Here is a 21,471-nt window from a genome sequence, read left to right on the forward strand (position 1 = left end):
CACTAGGTGAAAGGAAATACAAAGGTGCCACATGTTGCTACAAAGGCCTGCATCCAGGGTCCCTTGCCCTGGTTCCAAACCAAGTCTTTCCAGCTGGGCTCTGGACTTTCTCAGCACTCTTCGGGGGCCTATGCGGGGTCTAGCTAGCCCTAGGTCTGGCAGCTGGTGTTCCAGGGCTCGGTGTGTAGGAGTAAGGGAAGCCTGTCCCCTTTCTGGGGTGCCACCTATGAACTCAGGCCTGTGGCCCGGCCACAACTGCTCTGGGATAGTGTTTGGAGGGTGGCTGGAGGCCTGTGCTACCTTCATCCCTCATCAGGTCCAGGGCATAGCACGGAGAGGGCTGCTTTAAGGAACACCCTCTCCTCCTCCCCCTTTCCTCCCCCATTCCCTCCCCCTCCCCCAAGACCCTCACTCACTTTGCATGTTTGATGGCTCCATCCAAGGTACTGAAAAGCGCACCACACTCCTCCACCACACAGTGGAAATGCACCTTGTGGAGGAAGTCACAGTGGGCATCACAGAAGTCCTTGGTACCAAACCTGGTCAGAAAGAGCTCAGCCGTTAGGGAATGTCAGTCAGAGGTGGGGCCTTGGCCACCAAGGTGGATGAGAGCAAGACCCTCAGTCCCCCGTGCCCCCTCCCGCACCCCCATTCTCTATAGAGCCCTCACCTGCGGAGATACACCTTCCAGGGCTCTGACAGCTTCTCTTGAACCAGTGCCTTCACGGCCTTGCCCAAGAAAGGTGAGGACTCCCCTGCGGGGCTCCCCTCCACTTCTGTCTTGATGTTCAGCAGGCTTCCGAGGCTGGGGTTGCACTGCGTCATCTGCAAGGACAGAGGTGAGCTTGGATCTGGGGAACCTCAGGTCAACACCTCTGAGCCCTGCCATGCTGTGAGCATAGCACACACACACATGCGCGTGCGCACACACACACACACACACGCACACGCACACGCACACGCACACGCACACGCACACATAACTTTAGCCTTGGCTAGAGAGAAGACCCATCTGAAACACTGTGGTTCTGGTCCCCTGGAGGCAGGGCCTCAGGTAAAAGACTAGCCTGCAGCCCGAGCATCATCCAGGCTGGGGCCTCTGCTCTGTGCACACACTGCAGCCCATCTTTCCCAAGACTTTGCCGCTCCCTGGTTATTCTCCTACCAGAAGGTATTCAAAAGAAACACGGGGGGGGGGGGGGGGGGGGGAGGATGGTGTGTGTGTGTGTATAGGGAGGGAACCTCTGTGAATTTCTTGAGGTTAAAAGCCTTGCAAAGGAGGATAAGACATTTTCACAGGCTAAGAGCAGTCAGATTCACTGTTGCTAACATGGACTGTGAGGGAGCAGGGGCCAGTGACCAGAGGAGGGTAAAGGACAGCAAGAGAACAACCAGGAAGGGGCAGGCGGCAGGGCAGGGCCTCAGCAGCTGGGGCTGCGGCACTGATGGTACCCAGCTGGAACCCACCCACCCACCCACCCACCGTATGCGGTCCGGCCTAGACCCAGCTCTGTCTTCAACCCAGTCACTTGTGTACAGTAACCAAATTAATCTTGCTGCAGTCAAATTTATCATGTGAAGGGGAAAATATATTTGAGATGATGTATAATTTACAAAGACCCTGCATTATTTAAAATAAATGTTCTGGAGCGACCTCTCCGGAAGGCGTCCGAGACCATTACTCAAGCCGAAAAGTGGAAATTGATGCTTTGCTCCCACTTTGGTCTTCCCCTCCCCCACCCCCTTTTTAAACAAACAAAAAATATATAAAATAAATAAATAACATTAATAACCGAGGGCCAGAGAAGTTAGAAGGCTCTGGGAAAGCTTTTGGAGCCCTCTATCCGAAGGGGGAAAAAAGGGTGTCAGAGGCTGAAATATATTTCTTCAGCCAGTTCATTAAATTAATTTGTAAGCAGTGGCTCTGAAATTATATTCGATGAAAAATGGCCTCAAAATTTAAATGGTACAAACTCATCTTATTAGAGGGAAAACATTAAAAAACAAACACATCCCCCCAGCCCCCCAGCACAGCTTTAATTTCTCTGGGTGGGGGAATGGGAGGCGTGTGATGGATGGTTCTTACCTTATTCATAAGTGAGGATAAAAGAGATGAATTTGCCGGTACTGCATGGCCATTTGATTCATTACTAGAACACACAAACCAAGGGGCTTCAACTCAGACATCCATGAGGCCAGGCCCAGAGGCCCTTCCCTCCCAGTCAGCCATCCCAGGGCTCTGAGATTTCTATTCTCTGCTGTAACTGCTCTGTGGCAGAGTGAGCCTGGACAGGAGGTGAGCTCAGGTTGGTCCCCAGGGCTGGCTGAGAAGAAGAGGCCCAGACCACCTCTCGGGGGGCCCAGGCCAGCTTCTGCGGGAGCTTCTCTGGCCTTGCCTCACCTGGGCTCCTTCACTGTCAGGTCTAGGCTGCGGTCTTGGGAGGCCTCGTGAGGACCTGGGGTGCCAGCACTGTCAGGCTCCTGCTTCACCTGGGCCTGGGGGAACTTAGTGGGGGTGGGCTGCTGCCCACTTCCTGCAGGGGAGGGGAGGGAAGATGGGATCAGAGCGGTTCAGGTTTCCTCAGGTTTCACACAGGCACAAAGTCTAGTACCCCCTGCTCCTAAACACCCAAAGGAAAGGCAGTGGGCCAAACAGGCAGGGGGGCCCCAGGAAGACTGGCTGCTGCCGGTCAGCGGTTCTTCCCGCTGACGAGATCACTTGCGACGTGTACCCCTGTGTGGCAATTCTTCAAGTGATAATTATTGCAAAATTATGTCAAAGTTGTCCTGGCTTAGGGCCTCTTGGAGGAGGAGAGCGGGTGGCTGGGGAGGGGGGCCTGGGCGGGGACAGGGGCCCTTCATTCCCACCACCAACTGTCACAGTCGATTTGTGGGGCTGCCTCTTAAGCTTTTATTAAAGACTCTGTTAATGCTGAGAGAAAGTGGCAGATCTGGACTGGGAGCGGCCCCTCCGTAGTCCCTGCCCACTGTTGCCGAGGAGACGGCCCTGTCTGCACTGAGCATGCCTGAGGAGGGCATCTGCTGTGTCAGGGCTATCAAGGCTGACGGGCCAATCAGGGTGGTTCAACCTATCCGACCTCATCCGTCTGTCAAGCTGTCCAGGCCAGAGACTGCAGGCCCGCCCTGGATGCCTGACTGGGTATGAGGGGGAGCTTGGTGGGAAGAGGCCACAGGAGGCTGACGGGACAGGGCCAAAGGAAGTTGCTGACAGGATGGCGTCCAGTAAGCCTTGCTCCCCATAATCCCCAAGGGACTGAAATATTAATTTGCCCCAAGGCATTCCAGCTTACAGAGAGCTGCTCCAGACACAAGTGACATTTTATTAAAGATGAAGGGAAACAGCTCCCTCCCCTTTATCTGACCTTTCTTTTTGAGGGGGATGACGGGGAGAGGTGTTTCTAGGGTAAAAAGTAACTTGACAGTCTAATAGCAGAGACTTCTGTGGCCCTACCTGCAGGCCCCAGGCTGGAGGAGTGTAGCTACAGTGAGATCCCTCCCACATTTGAAGTGGAAGACGGGTTCCAAATGGCCACTATCCTCTCATGAACCAAGAGAACTTCTAGCCTTCGGGAGTCCACACTACAGTCACCTGCAGTCACCTATCCTAGGCTCCAGAGAAGAAGCCCAGCCCCCTTCCTGGACTAGCACTCCTAAGCGCCCCACATGGGTGGCTGGGACACTTGGTCTTTGGATGGGAGCAGAACATGAAGGCTGGGTAGCCAGGCTGCTGAGGATATGGGAAGGAACAGATCTCCCTGTCCCGCCCGCTCTGCAGGGTGGGGCTTCTGTCTCTGTCCTCAGCATCCAGCTCTGGCCAGCTACTCTGGGCAAGGACCAGTGGGTTTTGAAGAAATGAAAGGCATATCCTGGGGGTGAGCTGAACTCTTTCCAGGAATCCAAATAGCACTGATTGCCCTCCCAGGAAGAGGGGCAGGGAAAAACAGGAAAGAGGGGAGAGAAAACTCCTGAAGAAAAGGGAAGGAGGAAGAGAAAGGGGACAAGGGAGCAAGCCTGGGAGTCGTGCTATGCAGGCGCGGGATGCCAACACCCATTCCCTGAGCTTAGAAGAGCGGAGAGAAGACTCTGCTCAGGGACTCACTGGTGACACAGCCAGTGAAACCTGGTGCCTCTAGGCTACCCAGGTGCTCAGAGACAGGAACTACTGACCATCACCACATATAGAGAAGCAGCGAGTCCCTGGGCACATGGCCAAAATGAGGACCCCCCCCCACCACCACCACCAAGGGCAAATCAACAGGATAGAGACAGAGACCAAGCAGAGAGAAGCTGCTAAGTGGGGGGTGCAGGTGTGTGGGCCGGGCAGACACTCTTCCCAGCCTGCCCCGTGTTCTTCAGTCTGAGTACTGGGAGTTGCCAGTTTCCGAATGTGCTTGCTTACTACTGGGCAGGGCCCAGCCTGCTCACCTGGGTCAAAGGTGGCAGAGGGCTTGAGGGCGGCCGCAGCCAGTCTGGCCATCATGGGTGAGATGAGGCCTTTGCTCGCCGAGATCCTCTCCATGATGGAGGCAGGGGGCACCGAGAGAGAGGTGGCAGCTGTGGGGGCTGAGTCTCCAGCTCCGGAAGCCATCAGAGCTGGCATGTCAGGGGTTGCTGAGGTTGTGGCCCCAGAGGACATGGAGCCCAGGAGCCCTGGAGATCCCACAGGCAGGGAGGTGCTCCCACGGCTAGTAAGGAGAGGAAAATAGGGTGTGGTGGTGGGCAGGCCTGAGTTAGAGAGGGCCAATGCGAGGGGAATGGAACCAGACAGGCCCTGGGGCAGCAGGCCTGCCATCTTGCTATTGGGAGGCTTGGCGGCACTGGGGACAGCCTCTGCAGTGGTGGCGGTAGCTGCAGCGGCCAGGGATGCAGAAGACTGCTGGCTGGTAGGGGAGGCGCTCAGACTGGAGTTCTTGCTGCTCAGGGCAGAGAAGTCCACAAGGTCGTCGTTACTGGACTCCTCGTGTTCCGTGTCCTTGGTGCCCAGCAGGGAGGCCGGCAGCCCCAGGGCTCCCGAGGATCGGATGTGCCGGCGCTCGTGCTTGCGTTTGTGCGAGGTCATCTGGCTGGTGGAGGTGAAGGTGAAGCCGCAGCCGGCGCGGATGCAGTGGAAGTGGTTGGTGGCCTTGCTGTACACGCAGCCCTCGTACTTGCACTCCTCGTACTTGTAGAACTTCTTGAAGCCGTCCTTGGCGTAGGCGTCGTCCTTGATGTGGTAGCTCTTGTGCTTCTCGATGTCACACTTGTTCTTGAAGGTAAACGTGCAGCCAGGGCGCCTGCAGGGGACACGAGGAGACTGACATGGGGTCTCGTGGGACCCAAGGGAGGCCCTGCTCTTGATTTTTCCTTGCCCTGGGGGAAGACTGAAGGCAGGGCCATTAAGCAAGCCCTGCCGTCCAGCAGGAGCAGGGCCCTGGTGGGCCCTCTTGCAGCCTTCAGTGGGCAGACGCTCACCTGCAGTGGAAGTGTGTGGTCTTCTGTCCATAGAACTGACAGTCGGCCGTGCCGCAGTCCTCGGTGGCTCGGAAGCGCTGGAAGCCATCGTTGATGAGCTGCGTGTTCTTCTTGTGGAAGTTCTCGTGGGTCATCACATCTGAGGTACTGGTGTACACCTTGTTACATCCCACCTGCACAGGCCAGAATGGTCGTTAAGGGGTGAAAGTCTGGCCCTCCTAGACCATCTGAGCCCGGTGCTATGGTTGGAGCCAGGGCCGTGGGGTTCTGTTCAGGGATTCTATTGGCACCTCCGAACCTCAAACTCCTCCGGTTAACCCAGGCTCTGAAGCAAAGAAAACCTCCAGTGACCCTCCGGCCTTCCCAAGGAGTAACTGCGATGTCTGCAGAGTATTGATCTTCGGATCTCATATACTTTTGGCCCAATTGAGGGAGCCACCATCTAGCGAAGCTAGGTTTTGGGGGGTTTCTAGTTGGTGACTCTATCTCTAAAGCCTTAGGATTGGACAAAGGCTGGACCCTAGAGGTCACCTTTAACTTCAGAACTTCCTTAGTGGATGGCCACTGGGCATGGGGCCCTCCCACCCACTACAGATGGGCCAGGCAGGCAACGTTGCCATATTGAGTAAAAAGCAGTGGCCCTGAGCACCCTTGAAGGCTGGGCTGTACCAGTGTCTGCACCATCTCAGGCCCAGAGAGCACCCCCCCCAACCAGGCTGTTTCAGGGAGGCCATAACAATCCCTGACAAACACGGGGGAGGCACACCGGCTGCTATTTGCAATCCAAAGTTGCCCCTCCTGAGCTTGACACCTTGAAAAAGCCCAGACTCGGTGTGGCATTAAAACAAAGAATTAAACAAAAACCTCTGCAGGAATCATTTGCAATGCTGCTCTTGGTGTTAAAGCCCGAAAAATGTCGGTCTATATAAACAGCTCGCTGAATTTCCCCCCACACCAAGTATGGCAACAGGGAAGGCCCCACCCTGGCCACCAGACATCTGAGCTTCTGGGACTTTACATGCCAGCTGCCCCTATCCTGGATCAGGAGAAAAGAGGGGTCCCGGCCAATCAGGCCCCTGACTCCTGGGACAGCTCCACCCCTGGAGTAGAGGGCTAGGGAAAGGTTCTAGAACCCCGGGCTGCTGGTACAGCAGGCACCTGCATGCAGTGGTAATGGGTGCTCTTCCCGTTGAGGTGGCAGCCATGGTAGTAGACGCTGCAATCATCCAGTGGGCTGAAGCGCATGAACCCGTGCTGCAGGGAGTTGTCCCTCTTCTTGTGCATGTTGTAATGTCGGATCACGTCCTGCTTGCTTGTGAACCTCTGCCGGAAGAGAACACCAAGTTGGCAGAAGCCCGTGCCCCAAGTCTGTGTGCCAAGAGTACTTGGACCAGGGCTGGCCCCAAGGCCCTCAGGTCACCCTATAAATAACCCTGCTTAGGGTCAAGACAGCCCAGACGGCTCAGCCAGTTCCCAGCACACTGGCCCTTGGTAGGAATGGTTCCAAAGACTCAGAAACCACAGTTCCTTCCCTGACCTCTCTGGAGATTCCCAACAACTAGGAGCACAGCAGATGACCTGGGCCAGCTGTGAAGGCCAGGGCTCTGATGGGTGAGATCACGTTCTACCTAGTACTCTGCATAGGCTCAGCAGGCTCATGGTGGTGCTGACCGTGTGATCTCAGAAGTTCGACTTGAAAAGGAAGCAGTAAGACACCCTTTGAAAGCCCTGGAAAGATAGTTAGCTAAGAGGTGCAGACTGATGGGCCTAGCCTTGGTTCATGCTCGACTCCCGGTGAGAGGGAGCCATGATCTGCATCACTGAGACAACGTCAATGGCTGCTGCAGGCCCTATTGGTTGCTTGTTCAGCAGGAGCCTGGGCATATGCACAGGACTAGTCTGTGCTCTCTGTTTATCCATGTCAAAGTCCAGTGGCTTATAGAGGGTCTCCTGCCCCAACCTGCTTCCAGCAAGAGTCCATGCTGGCTGGTGAGTGCAGGATGGCCCATACCTGGTAGTTGCACTCTGGGTCCAGGCAGTGATAGTGCTCTCGGTACTGGTAGGCACAGTGGATGTGACCGCAGTGCTGACTTCCTGAGAACCTGAAGACAGGAGTGGGAGGGGTCAGACCCATCCCTGAAAGGATTCTTCTAGAACCCAGGCCTATTTCTGCCTGGGCCCCAAAGATGTACTTCTGGGGTTTGGTGGGTCTGGGTGGAAATATGGGGAGTACAAGGGTGAAAGAGCAGAGGCTGGAAATCCAGAGCAAGTAACTGCCTGTCAGGGAGCCCAGGCCTGCTGAGCTGCCTGGCTGCTGCACTTGCCTGGAAGGCAGTGTCAGATGGAGCAGAGGTCGGGACTCAGGTGGGAAAGAAGCAACTGGGACAGGCCACAGCATCAAGTCAGAGTAGGACACAGACCAGACAGGAGACCTAGAGCCCCACGTGACCCAAAGGCCTTTTTAGCAGGTAATGGCCTGACCACCCCCAACCCGCACTACACTGGCAGCTCAACCTGGGAGGGGCCACTGGCGAGGCCAATCCTGGGCTGTGGGTTAAAGGCTCTCTCTGTGTTCTGGGCTTTTCCTGACACTTGAAACAGTCCAGAGTTATGAATTTTTAAAGCACAGCATCTGTTTGGCTTCCCACGGCAGGGAGCTCACTTTGCAGCCAAGTGCACGGCCAAGAGCCCTGTGCTGCTGGCCGCTGAATGGCCCCTCTCTGGGCCTAGATGTGCTAGGGCATGGCTCTCATAGCCTTGGTGATGGCCAGACAGGGCCAGACACTCTGGGGAAAGCCATCCATGAGAGCCCTGGGGAGGCACTTCACTCAGGCAGCCTGTTCCCTTCCGTGGATGACGTGGATGACGCACTGTTTGGAGATGGGGGTGGGGACAAGCCCCACTGTATGGGAAAAGCACCCCCCCACCCCCCACCCGCAATCAGTATTTTAATGGAAGCTGCCAACAGGGCCATCTGCTGAGGTGCTAATAGTGGTGATAACAGTTAAGAGAACACAGAGGGTGAGGAAGAACACCGAAGACCACGAGAAGACAGATGCCGCGGGAGCGTGACCCCTGACACATGTCCCTCAAGAGGCTCGATTTGGGGAACGCGTGGAGACAGATCTTCACCTGCCAATCCTGCCTCCGTCAGGATGGATCTCAAGGCTGGCTTTATCAGGGTTTCCCCTGGGATCCCAGTAGGCCACAGCAGAAGAATATGACTTCCTTTTCCCCCCTTCCCCAACAGTTCTACAGTGGTCCACTCTCTATCCAAGGTGCCATGTGAAGGCAGGACTAGGTCAGCTTTGGAGGCCCATGTACTCACCTGTGGCAGGCCTGGTACCAAGCCCTTTTGGCTATACATAAGTTATAAGTTGTCTAAAGACTGTGTTGCCCACACTACCCCCAAAAAGGAGGGCCTGAAATACACACAGGAGCAGCCTCTCTGGAGGAAGTTAGAGAGAAAGGAGACGTGGAGAAAGCAGTCTCTTAGCCCTGGGGACGCACTAATACACAGGTGCTCTCACAGACCCTGGGCATCCCTGGCTCCCTCCCACACCTCTGTCCACAGGCTCCTCCCCAAGGGCCTACCTGGCAATATATTTCTGGTAAATGTTTACATCTTCGGTGACAGCTGGTTTATCTGTGGGCAATCCGTTCCTGGTAAGATACAGGGCACAGCCGATTAGCGGATGGGGGTGGCCTCAGGCCCCAGGAGCATCTGATGGGCAGCTCCCTGCCCTGGGCCATGGCTCCTCTCTCCTGGGCCCTGTATCATTCTGAGGCACTCAGGGTGGTACTAAAAAAGTTTGGTGGCAGAAGCCCAGAAGAGATCAGGTAGCCCATCTCTGACAGGAGTGTGCTACCCTGAGTAGGGAGGGCTGAAGGCCCAGCCAGGCCTACAGTTAGCCTGGGTAAAGGCCAGGGCCTGGTGCCCCTAGCATGCAATGCAAATAAGCGGGGTGATGGCTAAAGAGAAACACTAGGCAACCAGAGAAGAGAGACAGATGAGGAAGGCAGTCCTGGACACATGCGTGGGTATGGGCACTCACTCCCACCCTCATACCAAACTGGATCTGTCTGGTTTGCAGTCTTTAGGACCTGTGGGCCCCCATCCTGCTATAGCAGAGAGGAGGTGTAGTTTGGCCTTATAAGACCCATTGATTTATCATCCAGGCCAGTCCTCCATTCCTGGGTTAGGCTCACAGGAGGTACCCCCACCTAACTTCCCATCTTCTCCCTGCCTTTTCAATGGACAGAAGCCAAAGCCACCACCTGCACCCCAGCCTGTATCCCCACCCCAGAATGAGTTCCTTCTACCGACCGCAGCCTTTGTGCCAGCAGGCGTAGGGAACAGGTCACAGCATCAGAGGTTAATAAACGAGGAATGCACAGAGGTGTGTGACCGTGTGAGGGTACATGGGAGATGTGCCACAGGCAGGTCTAAGAACAGTGCAAGAACACTGGATGTGAGCACAGGAGCAGTTATGCATGTGTGCACGCACGTGCAGATGTACACGTAAGCACACGCATGGCAGTCTGAATTGCACAAGTGGCTGTGTCCGACACGGTAAGCTTTGCAGGTAAGGAGGTAGGCCTCCTTATCCAGTCCGGCCCTGGGGTTTGTGGTGGTGGTGGGGATGGGGGGCTCCTTACTTGACAGTGGAGACAGTTCCCGTGGTGATGGAGTCTGTTTTGGAAAAGGTTGACTTCAGGTACTCGGGAGTGTTGAAGGACAGGGAGGCAGGTGGCTCGGGTCCCGGTCCAGGGGCGCTGGGAGTACTGGGCACATTGGTGAGGGGCGCAGGAACCAGGCTGGGGGCGGGAGGAATCTTGGTAGGGCCTGGCTTCTGGATGCCCCGAACGTCGTACTTGGAGGGGCGCCCCACCTTGCCTGTCTTGAAGGCGATGGCCCCGCCCATGTCAGGGCTACCTTCCCCAGGTTTGAAGAGGTGCAGGTACTTCACGTTTTCCAGGTCATACTTAGATGGCTTCTTGTAAGTGCTTCCATTCTGGGGCCTCAGGTTCTCACCGGTCTTCAGCTTGTGGATGAAGAAGTCATACTTGGAAGCACGGGCTACCAGGTTCTGCATCTGGACACTGCTGTGGGATGGCAGTGGCAAGATGGTGGCCTTGGTCTCCAGGTGGGCAGTGTTGCTGGGTAGCCGTAGACTGGGCAAGGGGCCCACCACCTCTTTGCCTGCCCGGTCCTCGGCCTTGCTGCCGTGGGCTGGCCAGGGAAGTTGCTCGCCGGCCTTGAGTTTACGGATATATTCCTCGTATTTGGAGAACCGTGCCCGCTTGCTAAGGGTATCCTCAGAGGAGGGCAACACAGAAGAGGCAGCCACCTCGGGGGTGGAGCCTGCATGCAGCTTCTCAAAGCTGATCTTCCTGGCCAGCTCATCCCTGGTGTTCTGGTCGTCATAGCCAAACATGCCGAGGAACTCGGTCATGGTGGAGGCAGCGTAGTCCCTCAGAGAGGAGGCTTCTCCTGGGGTGGGGGAGGGAGGGAGGGGTGCGTCATTCCTGGGAGGGAGCAGGGGAGAAAGAGGAGAAGCCCCTCTACCTTGAGCCCCCACCCATGGAGGGAGGGGACCAGCATGGGGAGGGGCGGAGCAGGACATGATCTATGGACATTTGGCTCACTTGTTAGGTTTTACGACTCTTAAATTAATTTGTTTTAAAAAAAAGTAATTAATACTGGGGTAAAATAAAACGAGTTCATCAATGCCAGGAAAATCAATTTCCTAAATGTTCTGGCCGATGGCTTTTCAGTACATTAAACAAAGTTTCATAAATGTCTCCACTCTCTCGCCTTGGCCTAATATGAAAGAGAAGCCATTTTACTGGAAGTAAGGCAAGATCCCAACCTGCTTCCTGAGGCGAGGGCACTGGTCATGAGGAACAGAGCAGGTAGGGTTGGAGACCACTAGAGTCAGGGGGGACCTCAAAGTAGAGGAAGCCACTGTGAGAATCTGGAGTTGGCCTGGCTGGAAGATTATGCCTAAAGTCACACAGACACCCTGGGCAGATGAAGCCTCAGGATCTGACCTCTTGCCCAACCTCCTGAAATAACTTTCCTCCGATAACAGAGCTGAGGAGGGGCCGGGTCTATGCCAACATGCCTACTTAGACTTCACCAGTGCCCACCGAGAGTGTTCCAGCCAGGATTTGTACCACGGACAAGCCCTTCAACCCCCTGGTCACCTTGCAGACCCCTCTGCTCACATAGAAGGGTGGTTCACCAGGGACAGTGAAGATCAAGCCCAACTGGATCCAGGTTAAGGCCTGAGAGCAGGGCATCCATCTTCCCCACCATCCGTACCTGATACCCTAAGGATTCTGCTTGCCCTCTTCCTCCCCCCATAAGGACACACACACATATTCACATACAGCATGCATACTTTCGTGTACACATTCACACACTACACTCATATGCGTACCCACAATAATGTGCCCACACGTATATACACACTAAATTCATACCCCTGGACACTGTCCCCGATTCTACAGATACACACATACACAATCCCACAAGTCCCATGCCCAGTACCCTAGGACATGCCTCAGCAGGGCTGGAGGAAGTGAGCCCCTCATGTTGCCTCTTCCACACGCAGTGTGTCACTACAGCAGATGGAGAGAGCCCATCGTATACAAGGTCATTCATTTCCCCACCACACCCCTGCTGGACACCTCTTGTGGGTTAGATTCAGCATCCAGGTCAGATACACAAAGACAAGAGAGACAGAATAGCCCAGGGACTCCCATACCTTATCTACTCCTACATTCTCTCCATCTGAGCACACTAGATTCTAGGTTAGAGGACCTAAGAGCATGGCCGGAGGGGACCCCTGACTCCCTCCAGCCCTGCCAGCTTTAGGAGTCTCAGAGGGTGCCCTAGCAGTACACCCTAGCAGGAGAGAAAGCCCAACAGGGTGTGGAAGGAGGGGCTCTGGGCCATCGTGGGGGGGGGGAGACTGTAGGACCCCACTAGACACAAATGAGGACACTCAGACATCCAAGGAGCTCACAGACAGCTGCCTTGGCAAGCTGATGGGTCAGCACAAGCCTGAGCTACACACACACAGGTTGGGGGCTGGCCTGGGAGTGGGCTCTGATTGCTGGATGAAGTGGTTCAGGGACCAGGGAAAAGGGCTAAAAATAGCAGGAGGCAGCTGAGGCCTCACTATATATGGCAGAGAAACAGAAGGCTCTGAAGGGCAGGCAGCATCAAACAGGGAGGGGACCAGCGGGGGTCCCACAGACAGCCAAAGTCCAGGGGGGCCAAGCCCACAGTGGGCAGATGGGGCTTGGACCAGGGACCCCAGTGTCTAGGGCTGAGGGACCAGGCCGGAGGCTCGGGGTGACAGTCACAATAGTCCATGCTCTGCTCCTGCCTTCTCAGCTCCCAACTCCTGGGAGGAGGGGAAGAAGGCCAGAGGAGAAACTACCCAACTGCCCTGGCCACAGTGGAGCTGGGTGTGGGATGAGGGTATTGAGGGGACAGCAGCCCTTGTCTCCGATCCCTCTCCTGTCCTCAGGCCCAGCACAATCACCTTGTGTCTGGCGATTGCAAGGGCTTTTCCTATCAGAGGAAACTGAAGGTCACACTTCTCCTCATTGATCTTGCAATGTTTGTTAATTACTCTGTCACTGATGTGGCGAAGGATAATTAAACAGCTCTGTTTATATCTTATATGCATAATTATGTGGCTGCGCAGGGCTCCCCGCACAGGGAGGAGAAGCGCCCCTCGCTGCAGGGGGAAGGGGACAGGGGAGCAGGCAGTGGAGATGCAGGACTCCAGGAATTAGCCTAGGAAGGAGACTCGGGACTAGAGCCAAGGCCCCAAGTCCCAGGGCTCCAGCCCAAGAGGAGACCCCTCTCCTGTCTGAAATGCCAGGCCAGCCCTCCCCTGAAGCAGCAACAGGGAAGGCTGCTGTGTGCTAAGGACGAGGAGACATCGATGAAGCCAGGCCTCTTGTGGGAAACAGGTCAAGCAGAGGAGCATGTCGGGGGCAGCCTCATGTTGAGGGGGATCTGCTGGCTGGCCTGAGCCAGGCTTGTGGCTTTAAGAGGTGCTGTTTCAGATGGCAGGTTGGGGACACAAGGAAGGAGACAGGGTGGTGCGGGGGCACAAAGTCCTTTCTAGACCTAGATGTCCCAGCTAAGACACCAAGAGAGAACTTAGAGGTAAGAACTCATGTTACCACTGACACAACCCCACCGTTCCCATACCATGGCCAGGTACCAAGGCCCCAAACAGACTCATCCCTATGCAGGTACCTGCAGTCACCCACGGAGCCCCTCCGCCATCTGCCCATTCATCCATCCAGTCTATCTGTGGACATGCCCACCTGACCCTCCATCCTCTCAAAGCCTCGCTGGCAGCAGCTCCCCAAGGCCCTGCTCATACTCAGGAAGCTACCAGTCCTGTCCTGCCTCCCTCCCCCACCCTCACCCCCGACCCCATCTCTCCAATCCTGTTGGGTTGGATGAAGTACCAGTGTTTGGAGGGAAAAAAGAGGAATTCCCTGGACTTCCACCCTTGCCTGCTGGGCCTCTGCAGGGAACTTTCCAGCCTTCATCCTCCCTTCCTGCCCGCTCGGCCAGACACACACCTGAAGCCTGCTTGGCACTGGGGCCGCTGTCATCCTTTGAAGCTGTACCATCTGAATCCTTCTCCTCCAGGACACTGTTATCTTTCGAGGGCTCTTCTGCATGGTCTTCTTCGTCACTGCAGCCCTGTGGCTGGACCATGTAGACACCCTCTGGGGGCAGCTCCAAGCCCTCACGGGGAATGCGCCCCAACACTGGTGTGGGTGCGGGCTCCTCACAGTACTCTCCATTGACCCATTTCTCGATCACTGCCCGCCTCTTGTCTTCTTCACTTCGGGGAGCCCGGGTCACCCCAGGCTCGGGGCCACTTCGTTCTTTGTCCCGAGGACGTAGCGGACTCCCTTCAGCTTGGGAGCCGGCCTCTGCTCCCTTCTCCACGACCACCTGTCGGCTTAGCTTGGCACAGATGGCGTTCAGCTTCAGGCCGCCTTTGCGCTTGGCTGCCGTTGGGGGCTTGCCCGCAGGTGGGTCGGTGCACCGGGTGCTTTCAGCTGCAGGGATGGAGGGGAACACGGAGGTGAGAGGCCTACCTACCAAGCACACCACCCCTTGACTGACCACAGTTCTGTCCAATTGTCCTGAGACCACCTGGCATGCGCTCATCTCTATCAGTCTGGGTGCCGCAGGCTGGACTCAGCAGTTGCTCTACCTCAGCCTGATGCGGCACCTGACATGAGCTAGGTGATTCCTGATAAAGGAATGAACGACTCTTCGAGACAAGAATTCCTGAAAGAACTTCCTAGGCTTGCCTGGCCTGAAATAGCCCCTCCGTGAGGGGACATGTCCGTTAACACAGGAAATGAAGGCACAGGCAGGGAAGGGGTTCGGAGGACGTAAGGCTGACAAGTGGCAACGCTGCCCTGCTGGCAGTCTGGCTCGGCTTCTGAATGCTCCACCTCACCACAGGTCCCTGGGGAAGAGTCAGCCGCAGCCAGCTTCCATCCTGTGCCAACCTCCTGCCTTACCAACCCGGCAGCTCTTGGCTGGCACATTTCCACCTTCCCACCTTGTTCTCTGCAGCTCTTCTGCCAGGCTGGGTCTCTGGCTCTGTCCCTTGCCCCTAGTTCCTACTTCTGCTCGCTGGATGGCAGGGCTCTTCCCTTGGCCATTCGGGACCTCTCAAGGCCTCCGCTCTCATCTGTCTTCTCTGCTTTCCGCATTCCCACCCCCATGTGAAGTCTGGATATTTCTTATAGCCATTTCCTTTCCACAAACCTCAGTCAGGGCTACCCAAACACAGAGTTCCTACTTCCTAATCCAGAGGACCCTCAGTGAGGACAAGCTGGTACCAGTTGAAGCTACAGATTCTGTACTTAATCACTGGAGACAGCCACTGGGCAGCCGGAAGCCAACACACACACACACACACACACACACACACACACACACACGCTGCTTAGCCTATCCTCTGCCCTCTTAAGGCCTCCTAGGGTCTCAGGGTCACACTAGTCAGGAATACTAACAAGGGCAGACACACACACATACATTGTAACCCCATACAACAATCTGTCAGCTGTCCACCCATCCATTTAGTGAGGTCCTACTGTGTGCCAACGCCTTGTAATATGGCCAAACACAGGGTAATGGCCATATGGAAGGTCTCTGCTCACAATATCTTTCCATATAGGGACACCCACACACACCTTCTTTCCATAGGGAAATTGTCATGTCCCATATGGGTCAGAAGTCTATCTATGCAAGGGGCTCTGCTCAGGGGCTAGGGGCCACAATGGTCAAATACGTGGAAATGCATGCCCTGAGAGCCCACCTGTGGCTATAGAGGCCTCATGCTACACAAAGATAATTGACTTGTACATGCAGATTGACTGCTCCTTCAAATATACAATGCTCAGTGCCCCAGATCCTGGCCTTATCGCGGGCGGCTGATATGTAAGGCTCTTCCTGGCCCAGCAGGGACTAGATAATGCCAGCCTAGTCTGCTGCTATAGAAAGGTCCGCTAAGACCTCTTCCAGAGGTCACGATTTTAGGGCCTTTGGTCCCTGACCAAGCGATACTCACTCTGGTCACATCTGTCCTATCTGTGCTGCCCACACAAATCCCTGAGCTCCCACATGGGGATCCATCTTGAAACTGTGATAAAGCTCACAGTCACACCCCATCCTGCCGAGCCTCTGGGCAGACCATCAGGCAGGCTGTATGATGCCGCATGACTTCCAGCAGGGTGGCAGGCCTCACCTGGGCTCCTTTGTGCCTGTCTTAGATGGGAAAGAGGCAGGCAGGAGTGGAGGAGCCTGCACTATTTTTACCAGAAGGTAAGCAGCCAAGTGTGTATGGCAGACGGCAAATGAATCTATAAATATTTATCCCAAGGAAGAGGGAAGCACAAGCTCTCAGAGTTGCACTTGCTGCTGGCAACACCCCCTCCTCTGATCCCCACCCATCCTGGAGCCTCCCTGAACTTCGGCCCACCCGGCACAACCCACCCTCTCTCCATCTCGGCTTCATGCCCAGTCTCTGCCTGGGCCCCCACCAGCTGCGATGCAGCTGTGCACCCAGGGCCCACCCCCTGCCCCGGGCCTCTTTGCTCTAGCCAACTCCCTCTACACCTGCCCTCCAGCTGCTGCTCTGCCCCAGACCACCTGCCTTCCAGATGTTGCCCTCCCCCTGACTCTACTGATGGTCCCATGGGTGGAGGTGGAGAAGTAGGAGGTGTCTGGGCCCAGGACACGGGGACAGAGAGGCACAGGCAAAAGCCAGGCTTACAGTCATAAGTGCCCGTGTGTGCCTGTGACCCTGGGGCAGCAGGAGGGGACTTATGTATGAGGTTGAGAGCTGAGCCACTTGCTTGCCTTCCGGTCCCCATGAACCTTCAACCAGCCCCTCCATTAAGGCCTTGGGACCTACAGATTAACATACACACCCCCTCCACTGGTCTGACCCCAGACTCCTGTCCATGTAAACATTCCTCTGACTTTCTTCCCTAAAATATAAACGCCATGGCCAGGCCTCAATGGAAGGAAGCCATCCGTCCCCGGCCCTGTCACCGCCCCTTTCATCTCCTTCCCGCCACCAGCCTGCCCGCTGCTCTATTTACACTGGACATTTCCTCTGGGAACAATACTGCCCAGGAGGTAAGCTTGGGCTGGAGGGTGGGAAGCACTGGGGGCTCCCGTTCTGCTTACCCAAAGCCAGGCAGACTCAGGGGTGAGGGTGAAGGCAGTAGAGAGGGGAGGTGAGGAGGACCTGGAAGAGTGTATCCCATTCCTGGGAGCCTGACCTCAGCAGCTCTGTACCAGGAGGATAAACACTAGGAAGTGCACTGTATATAGGTTAGAGTCCTGGGTCAGAGTCCTGAGCACATGGCCTGGCTCTGCCCATGGTGAGCTCCAAGCCTGGGCCAGATTTCTCCTGGAGAAGCACTGTGGAAGTGCAAGGTGAAGACCAACATCTGTACCAACAAGTCTGTACCAACAGGGCCTGAGAAACAAGGGCTGGAAAGGGAGCTGAGTCCTGAGCCGGGCAACAGGCCGGAGTGATGTCACATCTCAAGCAAGATGCTAAGACAGGGAAAGCCCATTTGACCCAGGAGAGTAGGAGAAAAGGACAGACAGGAAGGTTGTGGTTGTCCCTTCAGGTCTCCTCTTCAGCCACCTCTTAGCTTCCTGGGTCCCAATTCTCCTTATGAGGCTTGAAACTCAGTAGGCCCCCAGTGGGCATCCGAGTGAAAGCACAGTCCAGGAAAGAGAGGCAGGACTGTCCAGGGCTCCAGCAGGGACTCACTGAAGGCTCCTAAGGATGGCTGAACAGGCACCGTGACAATCCCATTTGTCAGAGAAGGAAGCTGACCCTGGAGGCGTAGGCCTCCCAGAGCATGGGGACACTCTAGTGAGAGCCACTGAGGCTGGCCTTGAAAAACGTCCCCGGCTTCCAGACAGGAGTTTCTCCCGTCCTCTATCCCATTTCCTCTTCAACCTCACTTCCTGTTCCCATAACTCGGAGCCCCCTAAAGTGTTAACTGCGATGGATAAAATGGTGCAGCAGATTGCTACAATAAATAATTTACTGATATTTATAAATATTCAAATCAGCCAGCTTCAGAAATCGAATGAAGGGAGAGCCTCAGGAGAAGGGCCCGATATGGCATGAATCTCTTCACTCCCTCTGAAGGCTGGGAAGGCCAGAGCTCCTGCCAGCTTTGGTGAGAAGGGGGGCTCAGAGGGCCGCACCTGGGCCCATGTCCCCTAGCCTCCCTGACCATGAAGTAAAGACCAGGGACAGCTGGCGGAGCTGCTCTCTCCTCACCAGGTCCAGCCAGACCCTCTCTCTCAGATGGTCTGAGCACAATAGGAGAGCCTTGATGCCCACCGACTTACAGCCTTGGAGCTGCTGATCCTGCTGGAGTGGGGGCAGTCCCGTGGGGCTGGGCAGGCCCGGCAGCCCCTACCTCCACCCCCATGAGTAATGTATTTCGTGGCCAGGCTGCCTGTCAGCCACCGAGCTCCGGTGCTTTATGGTCTCTGCTTGGTGGCTCTGAACTCCCTGGTAGGAAATAAAGTTCTCCCTGCGCGTCCCTTCTAAACATTTCACTCAGTGGAAACGGTGTTTAAGAAAAATGAGGACATATTTCTTCCTAAGGATGCAGTATCCCCTTTGGGCGGCCTAATGCCCGCTGTATATCAGGAGGTGGGGAGGCAGGGGCCAGCAGCCAGTCCCCTGGGGTGGGGGTGCATGGGGCCTTGCCTGTCTTTGGCCAGAAGCTCTGGGGGCCACGGGCACTGCTGGGTCGCTCTGGTGACTTTCCTAGCCCACAGTGTCACATAGCCAGTGACACTTCACAGCACCTCGTCTAGGCAGGAGAATATGCCCGGGCACATACCTTGGTGGTTCCCTACTACCCCACTCTGTCACTTGTGCTGTCCCCATTTCCAGATGAGCAGAAGCAACGAGCCTGTAATTGCTTCCTGTCACCCAGTCAGCAATAGAGCACAACTCCCACCAGGCTCAGATGTCCCAGGCCACAGGCTTAAACCCTACACATGCCTCCCACAGCCTTCCAACAGCTGTCCCAGGGGCTCGGAGGTGGTGTGCTGTTGGGGTTTCTGCTTTGGCTACCTATGAGGAGCTTAAACTTCACAAGACTACAATTTGTAGTCTGTGGAGCCCCGATTTGATAGCGTTGTGCCTTTGTCTCAACACCGCTTCAGAAGCTGTCTACAGGCCAGCACCTGGGTGGGAGCAGGAGGCTATGCTGAGAAAAGAAGGCAGGCGGTTGGCTTCCTACATCATCCTGGCTCCTCCACAGTGGCTTGCTTGGTACAGATGTGAGAACAAATCTCGAAAGTAATTACGAAAGCCATCACTGCGGCAAAAAGCACAGATGCAACAGGAAAGTGTGTAAGTGAAGAAGGGGTGCTGGACAGGGACCCCCTCATTTCCTTCCTCTCCCACTGCTCAGCCTATCTCCATGCGAACAGTGCCATCCTCTAGGTTCCCTAGCCAGGAACTGTACCCTAGCAGAGGGATAGCCCTTCTTGGGCCTGATCCCAACCTTGGCTGGAAACACAAGGGCTTCTGAGTGTTCGTGGGAGGAAGGCATGGTTGCTTCTACCCTAGGGTTCTTGGCCCTCAACAGATCCACACTGGGGCATGGGCGGGGCTTGGTCACCGGGCCCTAGCTAGCCCCCCTTTGTTTATTTATTTATTATGTTTTTTTTTTTTTTTTTTTTAGTTCAGTTAAAAGGTTTACTATCCAGACGCGTCTAAGTGGCCTCACTTAGCGTAAGTAACTGTATAAATCAGAGGAACTGTTAGCATCCACCGCACAGGCTGGCTATCAATCTCCCCAGGTCACAGCCAAACAGGAAGGGGAGAAAAAAGAGAGTTACCACCCAGGGGAGATTTAAAACACACACTGAGCAAACACATACTTCTGCCTGCCCACTTGTGTTTGCATGCATGGCTGCACACACATATACAAAACACATGTGCACATGTATATGTGTGAGGCATGGCTGCACACACACATACATGTACATAAAACACACGTGCACATGTATATGTGTGCATGTCTTTATGGTTGTGTATTTACACTATGTGCACATGTGGAAGTGCTCCAGGGTCATGGTGACAGAACACAAACTGCAGGTCCTGATACCAGAGGGAGACAGCATAAAGAGATGCCAGGCCCTCCCAGGGACGGTTTCTTAATTCCCAAACTATCCTGCTGCAGGCCAGTGGCTCTGGACCACCATAGAAAGGATCTACCTGGTCCCATTCCTTCCTGTGGCCCTCAGGTCTTCAAATATGAGGAAAGTGAGCTCAAGGCAGAGACTTGTAAGAGGAGGAAGAGCCAAAGGGAAGGCTTTATGGTCCTAACACACGCATCTGCGTTCTCACCCACTGAGTCCGGGCACCGGGATCCAGAGGGAAAGCGTCACCTAAACGAATGGTGCCGTGCAGTCAGAAGAACATGAGACTCTGCAGGGCGACCTTCTGGTAGCAGCTGCGGCAGAGCCCCACCCGTTCAGTGAGTAGTACAGTTGGGGGTTCAAAGCCTGGACATAGATAGGCTGCCATCCGTCCTCAGCGAGGCCCCAGACCAAAAAGACTCTACTAGGAGAGCCACTCAGAGCAGGGTGGCAGCTCTGAGTACCTTCTATAGTTGGGAAACAGACGCGGGTCAGGCATCCTAAGGGGGAGACCTACTGGGCCCACCGCCCCTCCCCGCAGATGCGAGGCCTCCCTGGCTCACCCGCCTGCCTCCTGCCCGCTGCATCTCTCCATGAACTCTATTTCTCTTTCCTCTCTGAAAACAACTGAGCTGTAAATACTGTTTAACCTTCTCCCCCCCCCTCCCCAGCACCACCCCCTCCCCTCTGCACTATAAAAACACAAATATGCCATAACTCAGCCGGCCTGGCCGCCCAGCCTCCAACATGCCCTGCGCCCGGGCCTCTCAGGAAGGTCATTACAAACGACTTTCCGATTCACTGCTCCTGAAATAATTTTGTGTATTAAAACCTGAATCTGCACTTTCTGGGGCCGAAAGCTTCGCTTAATTATGGCGGGTGTCCTTGGGACGGACAGTGATCCTTCACTCGCCCGCACTCCAGCCCTCCGCCCGCCAGCCCGCCCCCCTCCCCGGGCCCAATCTGTTTTCAAAGTGTGTCTGTCCTTTATTAAATTGTTTTCTTTTCCACATTATCAGTTGCCATGGAGACCTCATCTCTCGGATTATTTGAATTTCATTATATCTATTGATTTGGGAGCATTTCATCTTTTTTATTGTTTTTCTGTCAATTTTCAAAACGAATAACCATCTAATTTGCGTCAGTGCTGATTATGTTTGTCCCTCAATAGAGGTCGGCAGCTGCGCTGGGGAAACAAATCAATGAAAAACCATCATAAAACTCCCCAC

The 21,471-nt window shown here is 55.2% G+C and overlaps 1 protein-coding gene across 9 annotated transcripts in view; it reads right to left on the reverse strand.

Annotated features, from left to right (window-relative positions):
* Casz1 (castor zinc finger 1) overlaps positions 1 to 21,471 on the reverse strand; it is a 148,837-nt gene that overhangs the window by 12,200 nt on the left and 115,166 nt on the right. For all 9 annotated transcript variants that reach the window (XM_034503445.2, XM_076933738.1, XM_076933737.1 and 6 more), the window contains 11 exons: positions 14,095 to 14,583; positions 10,132 to 10,966; positions 9,067 to 9,135; positions 7,484 to 7,574; positions 6,631 to 6,795; positions 5,473 to 5,645; positions 4,447 to 5,294; positions 2,402 to 2,534; positions 2,087 to 2,150; positions 671 to 825; positions 417 to 539 (listed from right to left, as the gene is read on the reverse strand). In XM_034503445.2, the coding sequence (XP_034359336.1) occupies positions 417 to 539; positions 671 to 825; positions 2,087 to 2,150; positions 2,402 to 2,534; positions 4,447 to 5,294; positions 5,473 to 5,645; positions 6,631 to 6,795; positions 7,484 to 7,574; positions 9,067 to 9,135; positions 10,132 to 10,966; positions 14,095 to 14,583 (3,145 nt within the window). The remainder of the gene's footprint in view (positions 1 to 416; positions 540 to 670; positions 826 to 2,086; positions 2,151 to 2,401; positions 2,535 to 4,446; positions 5,295 to 5,472; positions 5,646 to 6,630; positions 6,796 to 7,483; positions 7,575 to 9,066; positions 9,136 to 10,131; positions 10,967 to 14,094; positions 14,584 to 21,471) is intronic.

This window comes from Arvicanthis niloticus, chromosome 5 (genome assembly GCF_011762505.2).
Source record: "Arvicanthis niloticus isolate mArvNil1 chromosome 5, mArvNil1.pat.X, whole genome shotgun sequence".
In the NCBI taxonomy this organism is placed as follows: Eukaryota; Metazoa; Chordata; class Mammalia; order Rodentia; family Muridae; genus Arvicanthis; species Arvicanthis niloticus.